This window comes from Mus caroli, chromosome 3 (assembly GCF_900094665.2).
Source record: "Mus caroli chromosome 3, CAROLI_EIJ_v1.1, whole genome shotgun sequence".
In the NCBI taxonomy this organism is placed as follows: Eukaryota; Metazoa; Chordata; class Mammalia; order Rodentia; family Muridae; genus Mus; species Mus caroli.
The window spans coordinates 125,072,669-125,084,609 of NC_034572.1; the positions used below are offsets into that span (position 1 = coordinate 125,072,669).

General features: G+C 45.2%; 1 protein-coding gene across 1 annotated transcript in view; it reads left to right on the forward strand.

Annotated features, from left to right (window-relative positions):
* Positions 1–11,941, forward strand: part of Papss1 (3'-phosphoadenosine 5'-phosphosulfate synthase 1) — a 78,200-nt gene that overhangs the window by 11,799 nt on the left and 54,460 nt on the right. The window contains exons 2-5 of the mRNA XM_021157472.2: positions 898–1,012; positions 3,701–3,936; positions 4,535–4,673; positions 6,405–6,523. Of these exons, the coding sequence (XP_021013131.1) occupies positions 898–1,012; positions 3,701–3,936; positions 4,535–4,673; positions 6,405–6,523 (609 nt within the window). The remainder of the gene's footprint in view (positions 1–897; positions 1,013–3,700; positions 3,937–4,534; positions 4,674–6,404; positions 6,524–11,941) is intronic.

Here is an 11,941-nt window from a genome sequence, read left to right on the forward strand (position 1 = left end):
TGTGTGTGTGTGTGTATATATATATATATATATATATATATATATATATATACACTTTTATTCATAGCTTACAGAACTAGAAAGTAGATCATAAAAGAGAGATCTTCAGGGAGGTAGGGAATAGCGAGAATTCCAGGCAGAAGTAAAGGAGAGGTGATGTTAACTGGGGGAAGAGAGGGCACTAGTGAAGGAGCGGTGTGTGGGGAGGGTAGGAGCCGAGCGTCATTTACACATGGTATGAAGATGCCATGAAGGTGTGTGTGTGTGTGTGGTGGTTGTCAGGAGTTGAAGGGGATATGAGGGAAGGGTGTGTCTTAGTTAGGTGCAGGTGAATGTGCCTTGCAGCCCTGCCTTTAGGAGCCGCTGCCTTTACCATTCTGCTGAAGGAAGCACTCCTCCTACACTCTCCCTTTCTCTTCTACTCTGCTTTCTTTTTAATGAGGTTTGGTTGACTTCCCAGCTAAATATAAGGCCATTCAGGGTGGAAACTTTATTTACTTGCCATCCTGGACAGACCTTAGTAATTGCTGGTTAAATGAATGATTGACTAAATAAGTGTGTGAAAACAATGAGTGCTGGAATATTCCAGATTCTACTCCTGGTTATGAGATCTTGGGCAAATTATTTATTAAGTTTTCTCAAGTTTAATGCCTTCCATAAAACTGCAGTAGCTAGAGTACCCATGTCACTGGGTTGCTGTGAGGATTAAGTTGGCTGTAAATGTTAGATGCTAAACATTATAGAAGTGCGTTGAAGAAATTGAAAGTGATTTTAGCTTTTCCTTGCATTTGGCATCCTATAAGGGGTGCTGATTTTATGTTTATCTGTTATTAGATGTCGACTTTTTAAAGGACTTGTGTGATCTAGAGCTATTGTTTTCCTTTCCCTTTTTTCTAGGGGATGCAGAGAGCAACCAACGTCACCTATCAAGCCCACCATGTCAGCAGGAATAAGAGAGGGCAGGTGGTAGGGACCAGAGGTGGCTTCCGTGGTTGCACAGTTTGGCTGACAGGTATGGTCAAGAGAGCAATGAGTGGGTGTGGTGGTGCGGGCCTGGAACCCCAGGAGTGAGTTCAGGGTCAGCCTGAAACATGTAGCAAGACTGTATCACACGACAGCAATGACAAGACTAGAAGATGACCTCAGTGGGTGACTCGAAATGGAACAGGGCCATGGGTACCTAGGTGCCAGTGGGCACATAGGAATCAACACAGGGACAGGTAATGGCAGGAACCGTGAGGTATGGGGACCAGACACAAGTTGCGCCCTTCCCTGGGAGTAGTGGCTCTCAGTATTCCCATGAGGTGCTCAGGTCCATTGCTTGGGTTTTCTAGGAAACTGAAATCCACATTCCACTTACAACTACTTCTGGGGTTTTCCTCAAACATTGTGTCCGGTGTAGGGGGCCCTCCTCCCCAATACCATAAACCACTGCGTAAGGGCAGATCAGCAGCGGCTGGAGGGAGGATGCTCATCCCCATACCAGGATGTCACGTCCTGCTCTCCACATGGCACAGGTCCCACATAGCCACCATAAACCAAATTGAAATTTAAAAGAGATTTCTTTCTTGTGTTTAGTTGCTTCCCTAGAAAATGTCCTGATGCTAGTTCAGGTCCCTTTTCTGGAGACATTTAGTTGACCCGATTGCACTTAGATAATGTTTCTTGGGAAGTGTTTTTACATTGGCTGGAGTCTAGTTCCTAGAGCCATTGTAACGGGTTATCTGAAACCAGTGGCTTCAAGCAACAGCCACTCTTGATCTGCAAGCCAGTCACAGTTCTGGGCGGTCGGTGGCATCTGTCCACTCCTTTCCTGGCATCTGGGTCATCTAGAAATCACTGCCCTTCCATGGTTTATAGACATACTGTTTCAGTCTCTCCTTACAAGGACAAATACTGAGTTTGGGGCGCAGGGACTGTGTGCAGTTACAGTCGCAGTCTGAGGTCCTGGTGGCCGTGAGTACCTGGTGGGGAGGATGGTACAGCCATTTTGCCTTCTTTAGCTTTGTAGAAGCGTAAGTGCTTTACATATGTTGATTTTTTTTTTCCTGCCTTTTTCTTTCAGCCTCTCGTTTTTCAGCAGTGTTTATTCTTTAAGTCTGTATGTACTCCTAGACTGTGTAAGCAGGCTCTTCTGTTATAATTATGGTTATCTGTTTTGAACACAAAACTTAGAATTTCAGATTTTTTTTCCTGCCAGCACGTGGTTCTCAAACAATATTTAAAACTGATAAAAATCCTGAGCATAATCTCCACGTTTAGTCCTCACACCCAGGAGGCTGAGGCAGGAGGCTCGCTCAGCATTCAGTGCTGATGTGGACTATAAAGTGAGTTTCAAGCCATCCTGGGATCTGTGGCAAAACCGTGACTCAATAAAATAAAACAAAACAAAACAAAACAAAACAACCAACCAAGGAAACAACAACAACAACAACAGCCAAACAAAAGCAGCTGGAAAAGTAGCTGAGCCCTCCGCCCTCCTGTCTTCACCTCTTCCCTGCTGTTGGATCACAGTCACCCAAAGCCTCGGGGAGTGGGATGGCGAGTGGCCTCTGGTGACTCAGCACTGCGAAGGCTGAATTCAAGGGACTCCAGGGCTGTTCCCCCCCCCCCCCAGTCTCCCTTGGTTATAGTCAAGGTCCTTTGGCTGCAGTGACCTTGTTAGGCGTCCTTGTTAGGTGGGAGCTCAGCTGATTGACTGGAACAAGCTGGTGATCTCTGCAGCAGACTGGTCTCACTGTGTTCTCTAGCTGGCATCTGCAAGTTCATCCAACACAGACAAGTCACAGATCCACGTCTAGCTTAGCCTTGGAAGGCTGTAATATATATAGTTCACAATGTATATATATTTGGCTACAGTGAGTCCCTCAGCCAGCCCAGACTTAAGAGGGTGCCCTGAGATAGTTTGTGTTGAGGGGACAGTGGCAGGGCACACTGTAGAGGAGCTTGTAGGGTAGGCTATCCTGTTGTAGCTGTCTTTGGGGAAACAGGGTCTGCTAATGCACTAAAGTGGCTGCCCCTCTAGACATCCGCCCAGTGTGCCAGTCTCTTTTCTTTAGCCCTCATTGCCATGATTTTGTTCTAAGTCATTAGCATGCTAGCCGTCCACATTCATCTCTTGTCTTACTGTTCTCTTGACTCTGATATGTAATTACAGGCTCCAGGGTGGGGAAGTGTTTGTATATAAATGTTTGCTTTTTCCTAGTCATGAGAGTCCAGGGAATGGAAATTAGAATTTCTGGTCAGAATAGTTATTTTATGAATTGACGCCCCAGTGGTTTATCATGGTTTATAAGATCCTGGAACATGGAGGAACTGCAGTCACTTTTCGCCTTCCTTTTCCTTTCCTTGTTGTTATATGTAACTTGGCATTTGACTGTAAAAATGTGGCATGTGGCCAAGTGAATACACCTACTAGATATGGCACAGAAATTGGTTAATAAGTTTTGGGGCTTATTAATGATTTCTGGGTTAAGTTATCAAAGATAGATGCTTAAGAACAATATATCCAGACCCCATCCCCTAAATCATAAGGAAACCCTAGATGCGTGTAGATATTTTGAGTAGGTAAAAGGTCAATCTTAAAGGGATGATGGTAAGATGTTTCTGAGACACTGGTGCTGAGAGTAACAAATGTAATCTCTTGTCCTTACTCTTGGTTCTCACTGCACGTGGAATTTGCTTGGACTGTTCCCTCCAGGATTGTCCGGAGCAGGGAAGACGACCGTGAGCATGGCTCTGGAGGAGTACCTGGTATGCCACGGCATTCCGTGCTACACTTTGGATGGTGACAACATCCGCCAAGGACTCAATAAGAACCTCGGCTTCAGTCCTGAGGACAGAGAAGAGAACGTTCGCCGCATAGCTGAGGTGGCGAAGCTGTTTGCAGATGCTGGCTTAGTGTGTATCACAAGCTTTATATCGCCTTACACACAGGTATGGAGCCTTTATGCCATTAGGTGCTGCTTATATTATTGAAAGCGTGGTATCAGGCAAAAAGAAATTTAAACACTGGCCTGTGTTTTGAGGCTAGGTTCAACTTTTTTTTTTTAATTTCCTTATAATACAAATAACTTTAAAAACAATTATGTGCTGTGATTTTTCTGAGTAAATCCAGTTTGGGTAAAACTTGCTATTAAAACACCCTGGGGTGTAGCAAAGTTCTTGAGATGAAGCCATTAGCTGAATTGTTTCAGTCTTAACACACACACACACACACACACACACACACGCAGACCTTCGCACACACACACGCACATGCAGACACACACACACAGACACACACACACGCACATGCAGACACACACACACAGACACACAGACACACACACAGACACACACAGATGCACACACAGACACACACACACAGACACACACAAACATACACATATGCAGATACATATACACATGTAAACAAACTAAGGTACTACAGAGTCCCTTACACCATCCTTGATGTCAGGACATCCGACGTTTTGTTGATCACGTTTTATTGATCACTTACTGTTTCCGTGAATGTCTCCTTTTTTCCCCGAAGGATCGCAACAACGCAAGGCAGATTCATGAGGGTGCAAGCTTGCCCTTCTTTGAAGTTTTTGTCGACGCTCCTCTGCATGTTTGTGAGCAGAGGGATGTCAAAGGCCTCTACAAGAAGGCGCGGGCAGGGGAGATAAAAGGCAAGCATCGTTTTCTTCAGGGTTCCTTTGTCCAGATAGTTCATGCTTTTGCGTGTTCATCTGATGTGCCTTTCTTTTAAATTAAATTTGTATTTCTGTGTGTGTGTGTGTGTGTGTGTGTGCATGTCTGTGCGTGTCCGTGCAGGTGCCTGTGGAGGCTGGAGGCATTTGATCCTCTGGAGCTGGCATAGGTGCTGGGAACTGAACTCTGATTTTCTACAAGAACATCCTATGGTCTTAATCACTGATCTGTCTCTCCTGTCCCCAGAACTGATAACTCTTGCCTAAGAAATTGGGAGTGAGAAATGACCTGAGCTGGTTGAGAGAGCTGGGACTTTGAGAGGTTGTGCTGAAAACCCACTTTATATATTTAGGAATCTAGTATTAGGTTATCAGCCATCGCTACCTCTGCTGTCTCTGTCACATCATGAAAGTGTGAGATGTCCCATACCCGTTGGGAAGATGCCTGAAGTGTAAGGATCTTTATGTGAGGAGAATGTCCTGTTTTTATGTCGTAGTAGTTGGTAAGGCTCTTTATTCAGCCTCTAAGATTTTTAAATTTGAATTTACCTATTTCTGACTCTATGCTTAGCTTTTGTGGGCTGTTCACAGTGTCAGTGTGTATGATATGTTAGGCATTGAAGGGGAAATGTAGAGCACATCTTTGCTGTTGTGTTTGTTACTGTGTTGATTCTGTCAGCATTCATAGAAACACGCCATACTGGCCTTAATAAAGCACTGAAGGTCGATTATACAGTAATTATTCTGTAGGGGCGATTCATGCAGGTAACCTGCTGGCCTTCCCAACAAGGTCCAGTAGCCTGGGACCATTGTGGAAGTTCTGCATTCTAGATTTGGGTATTCAGTTTTTGGCTCAGGAAAGATAAACAGAAATTGAGGAGGAGAATGTGTGCTATCCATTTCTCTACTGTATTTGGGCCTGGGAATAAGTGGCTGAGGGAAATGCTGCCTGCCCTGATGGTGTCTAGTCTTGCAGGCAAAACTGATGCTGGACCTTGCTGCCTCAGGGCCCAGCTGATAGAGAGATCACTGGCAGTTGTCACTCCCACACACTAAGCTGGCACCTTCCTGACTCAGAAGGAACAAACAGGTTGCCAACTTGGAGAAACTGATGTTGGGGGCGGGGGTGGGGCAAGAAAGCAGACAGGTCATTTTACATTTTCCTGTAGTTTCTGAGTGATGTTTAAAATGACTCTCAGTGTTGAGAATGCTGTGTAGCATTTCTATTCTGTAGTACAGTTATTTCTCATCAGGCATGTGAGTGTAGGCCAGAGGACAACTGTAGGAGTTGGCTCTTTCCTTCCACAGTGCGGGTCCTGAGAGTGAACTCAGGTTGTTAGGCCCTGTTACTCATTGGGAGGTCAGGGTAAGTGTTCCAATACGGTCAATAAGCTGCCTTCAGACAGAAATGCACAGGACACCCGAGGCTGGTGGGAACCTGACCTGCATCACCAAGGAGACGTGTGCCAGTGTTCACTTCATTAGTATTTGTGATGACTTTATTGGACATTGCTATAGTGAGTAATGAGAATTGACTGTATGTGTAGAGAAGAAATAATGTTTAATTAGAACTCTCCCAAGAAAGGCATCGGTACCATAATGCCACGGCAGGGCAGCGCTTAGTAAGCCTGAACTTCAGTGCAGGTTGGCACAGAGGAAATATACACTCTTTACATTTCTGCCCCCGTCTGTCGTCTGCCTCCTTTACAGGCTTCACTGGGATCGATTCTGAGTATGAGAAACCCGAGGCCCCGGAGCTGGTGCTGAAAACAGATTCCTGTGACGTCAACGACTGCGTCCAGCAGGTTGTGGAGCTTCTTCAGGAACGGGTAAGAGAAGGAGGATGAGGAGGAGAAAACCGCCTGTTAACGTGGCCTCTAAAAAAACGACCTGACCGAGAAGTGTGTGTTTCAAATCTTTATAAAAGTCAGTAACTTCCTGTATGCTGTTATGTTAGCATTTTGGGACATACACAATACATGAAATATCCCAGTTATTATAAATGTCAGAAAAGCTGTGAGTCACAGGATCTTTTATCATCATTAACTTTCCTGCACTTAGTCTGCTGCATGACGTGACGTTAGACTGCTTGTGTTGAGGCACACCGAGTTGTTACATTTCCTGAGGTATTTGACAAGTATACACCTCCCTCAACATGGTGATGCACTTCCTGCTAGACGGTCGAGCAAGGACCTGCAGAGAGAGGGCTGCTGGTTTTAAGTGTCTCTCCCTGGCTCCCGGGCATACATGGAGCCATCAGAGGCACTGGGGCTGGATAACAGATATATGGTTCCCGTGGATTTTATTCACGTTTAGAAGTAGTTTTTCTTTCCACTAATCTACCGGCTACCTCTTCTTTGAGTCCACTGTCCCATAGTTCACTTTAGCTGGAGAGGACGCAGCCATTGTGTGGGTGATGGAACTTGGCGGGTTGGTGTTTCTTTCATCTGCTTGTCATCTGTCCTTACGGTTGTTGGCCACTTCTCCCATGTCGGAAGCAAGCGGGGAGGGGATGTGTCATCATCCCCTCTTCTGTCCTAACCGGACAGTGGAGTTTGGGATTCCTTTTTATGTACAAAATTCTGACCTCTCGTCTATAGTCTCTCACTCAGTCCTCTGCCCAAATATATATGTTTCACCTTTGAAGTTTTCTGTATTATAGTCGAGGTAGTTAGCATAAGACTTTCCTTCTAATATTGTTTTCCCTGAGGCAGGGATTCTCTGTGTAGCCCTGGCTGTCCTGGAGCTCGCTCTGTAGACCAGGCTGGGGATCAGTCATCTTCTGGTCCTAAGTTTCCTGTTAACTAACTTCTGTCCTCAGCCCTCAGCTCCCCTCGTCTCTCCACAGTGGTCCCGGCAGCCATTCCTCACTTTCTACCAAGCATATAGTAATCAAAACCCAATTCCTGTCGTTACTGACCGACCCAGACACTAGCAAGGCAGAGAGGTTAGTCAGCCAGGATTCCGTCCTTGGGGCTTTGCATCGCAGGTCAAAGAAGAAACAGGAGCACGAGACTCCTGAGGAATGTGTTAGAGGCCACGATTCAGGTTCATGGCGTGTCTGGAGGCTGAGAGGAGTGTTTGAAAGATTCCTTTTGGAGAGTCTTCCTCTGCCTCGTCTTCGAAAGGCAGTTTTGCCGGGTGGAATTCTTTCTAGCAGTCTTGTACAGATGTCCCTCCACGGTCAGTCAGTTTATTTATCTGAGACAGGCTTTTGCTGTGTAGCCCTGGCTGGCCTAGAACTCACTGTGTAGACCAGGCTGGCCTCCGACTTGCCTCTGCTTTCCCAGTGCTGAGATTACAGGCAGATGTGCCACCCTGCCTCACACTTCATTGACCTTTGAAAATTGGTGGTCATTTGTTTTGAATGTGTCTTTAATTGACGTGCCATAGCTTTTGAGTGTGTAGCTGCGGTGTTGTCAGTGGGTGTAACCACCACTCTAGCCAGACTCTCTGTGTCTTTGGCAACAGCACCTCTTCCCCAACAGGGACTCCAGCTAGCCAGAGCCGTATGCCAAACAGCGAGACCCTGCTCCACAGATCCCCTGCTTTCTTTCCCCAGCTCATATTTTAGCTTTGAGTTCATCTGTTTTTAAGTTTCTCCATATTGTACCTACTATGTTGACCTGTTTATTGATTTCCAGCACTCATACAGAGGCCCACAGCTGACACTCCAGTGCCAGGGAATCTGATGCCCTCTTCTGGCCTCTAAGGGTACCGTATGTTGTACATAGACATGTGTGCTGGGCAAAGCATTCATACACATACAAAAACCAACCAACCAACCAACCGACCACTCATACACATTACAGAAACAAACAAGCAAGCAAGCAAAGAAAACAAACACAAAACAAATAAACAACCCCCAACCTGGAACATTTAAAACAAACCACATACAGAAAACAAAACCAATCTTGTCATCATTTGCCCTTTTTCCTAGCATATATATCTCTGTTGAAGTCCTCTATGTATTCGGGTACGCTGCCCGAGTTCCACTCCATCCTGTGAATCAGTTAGGTTGCAGTTTGAGTCACCACTTAATGTCCTTATTGATGATGGAACTCTTGGTAGGTCATTTCTGGATCTAGCTTGGTGGTGTCAGCCCTTGACTTTGGGTGGTTTTCACCCTTTGGTTATCTCATAACTTTATCATAGCAAGGACTGAGATAATTAATTACATTTATTTATTCATTTATTCATTTATTTATTCATCTTAATTACATTTATTTATTCATTTATTGTTTTTTTTTTTTTTTTTTTTTTTTTTGTGTGTGTGTGTGTGTGTGTGTGTATGGGTAGGTATGTGCCGTGGAGCACTTGTGGAAGTCAGAAGTCAGTTTTCTGTATTTGTTCTCCCTGTGTGGGTTCTGGGGATTGAACTCGGTCTGTCAGGCTTGGCAGCAGGCGCCTTAATCTGCTGAGCCATCCCACTGGCTGAGATAGTAGTTCTTTTTGTTACTCTTTGTTTGTTTCTGGAGGCAAGATTCACCTGATGTTCATGCTGGCATTTTACTGTTACAGAACTAAGGATGACCCTGGACTTTTTTCTTCTGTCTCTTGAGTGCTAGGCTTTCAGGTGTGCACCACTGCCGTGCCTGGCTTATGTGCTCCTGGGACTGAACCCAGCGTTTTGTGCATGATAGTCAGTCACTCTGCCCAAAGGAGCTACACCACCAAGCTAGCCGCTCCCTGCCCTTAATTTTAAAAGACCAGGTCTGTTCAGTCTGTGGTCCTGGGTAGCTACGAGTGTGGCCCAACCTAAAAGTACCTTCAGTAAGCCATTGTGACTCTGTGACTTTTATTACTGTTGTTTCTGTCTGTCTCATCATTTGGTGGCATGGCTCTCACAGGTGAACTTGGCCACATGTGGGAGTGCTAAAGGCTGAACCTGCTTATGCTATGGATGTGACTTCATGTATCTGTCATGCGGTTGGTGGAGAAGGGCTGAGTTTAGTTAGTAATTACCAGCTTCTCCAGGGCCAGCTACTCCTCATGCTCAGTATGGGACCTACTTATATTTGTCTACGTTGAGCTTACGTTGCTTTACCTCAGTGTTGTCAGATGAAAGTTAAAAAGTTGGGCGTAGTCTAACTTTATAATTTTTATCTTTTATGTCTAACCAGCAGGTGTTGAATGTTTTACAGAATCCTGGGGAACCGCACAGACAGACACTCCTGTGGGGGCCACAGACACGGAGGGTGGCCACCCACTTATGGGGAATGCTAAGCTCAGTGTGGATTGCCTACTGCTGGTGCTCCTCCTGTCCTCTTTTCTTTGACTTCTTCCTCACTTAGAATAGCATTCTTCGGAGTTCATGCTTTGCCTGCATAAATCAGCCTCATGCCTCAGCTGCTGCTGACCCCCAGCCCCCTTTTAAAGCAAGGAGGAGGATGACTTATGCTGTCCTTAAATGTCTGTTCTGTGAAGATACTGTGGTCCCAAGCCTGGGAATGACACAGAGTCCCACACACCGTTCAGCCAAATACCAAATAGGCCATGTGAAGTTTTCCACTAATGCCCTCAGTGCTCACAGGACAGGGTCAGTGCCACTGTGATCTTGTGACCATGGCTTTTACTCTGTGCCTTTTATTTCATCATAGGTCATCCATAGAATCATCTCTCGGAAGTTTAGTCTAAATATTTTCTTTTTCTTTATTGATCAATTTTTTTCTTACTTACTTGTAATCAATTATTGTTATTATTATTATTATGGTGGTAGTGGTTTGTGTCGAGACTTCCTCCTGGTTTGGCTCTGAGAGGCGAGCTTTGTATGAGCTACCATTATGTATTCTACCACAGCATGCGCCTCCCCCTCCTCCTCCTCCTTTCTCTTTCTACCGTAGTCTCTGCAGTCTTCGTTCATGCCTTCTTCCTAATGATGCCATCCTAATTAGAGGCTGTATTGATCATCCTTTTTATGTGTATTATACTTGCCAGACAGGGTGCTGATTGGACACTTTCACCTGATGCCTCACAGAGAAGCACAGAGCAGTCTCTGACATCTGCTGTGTGTTATAAAGAGCACACATGTAGTGCTTTGTCTTTAAAGTGCTCTGTTTTTTTTTTCCTGACCTCCAGGGGGCAGTGCCCCCTTTTCTCTCTTAGCTTATCTTATAACGCCTTCTTTCCTGTATTTTGTTTTAAATTAAAGATTTGCTTATTTTTTATTGTATATGTATGGGTGTTTTGCTTGCATATATGCCTGTACCATATCCATGCAATGCTCTTGGATGCTAGAATGCCCCGGAACTAGAGTTATAGACAGTTGTTAGCTGTCATTAACATTGGGTGCTGGGATTCAAACCCAGGTCCTTTGGAAAAACAGCCAGTGCTCTTAATCAGAGAGCTCCTCCCCCCCTACACCCCCCCCCCCAGTTTCTGTGGCGTCTTCATAAGAGATCTTTGCACTCAGCTCTTTTTGTGTGCTGTCTCATTTCACCCACACAGTATCTTGGTAGTACTTCACAGAAATTACGAGATTTGCTTATGGCTGTGTTGGCTTACGCATCTGGGGATTTCATGGTGATTTTAATGTATCTCTGTCCTTATTTTTAGGAGTCTTCTCATTACACTTAAAGCTAATCATTACACGATGTCTACCAAAGTTATCTGGTTGTATGAGTTTAGGACAGAAGTTTCCTCATGAAGACTGTTTCTTATCATAAAGTAGGGTGACCACAGAGAAGAAATCCTAACGCCATGTTACTATAATTATGCCCTCTTGGCATCAGCCTTGTTTGGGGAGAAAGACCTCTGCTGTGGGTGGTGAATCTCGTTGCCTGGAGAACGCTCAGAGCCATGTGTGGTGCACACTGCAGCAAACACTGGGATGCGGCGGCCAGCCAAGCAGTACTGTCGCTTTATGGACCTGCATGTTTGGTCTCCGCTACTCCTATTTAGTTTATAGTGTGTAGACAAGATAGCCATGTTTAAATTAGTTTATGTTTCTTCTTTTGTAGCATGGTGTAACACTTAAAATTACTATCAGAGGGAGATACAGATGGGCAAAACTACATCTGTTGTGACATGAATTCTCTTTGATTGCTTCCTAGTAAAGTTGAATCTCAAGGAAGCCTCAGGGCACATGGAGAAGGCAGTGAACAGCTGGCAGGTCACACTTCTCAGGGCACATGGAGAAGGCAGTGAACAGCAGGCAGGTCACACTTCTCAGGGCACATGGAGAAGGCAGTGAACAGCTGGCAGGTCACACTTCTCAGGGCACATGGAGAAGGCAGTGAACAGCTGGC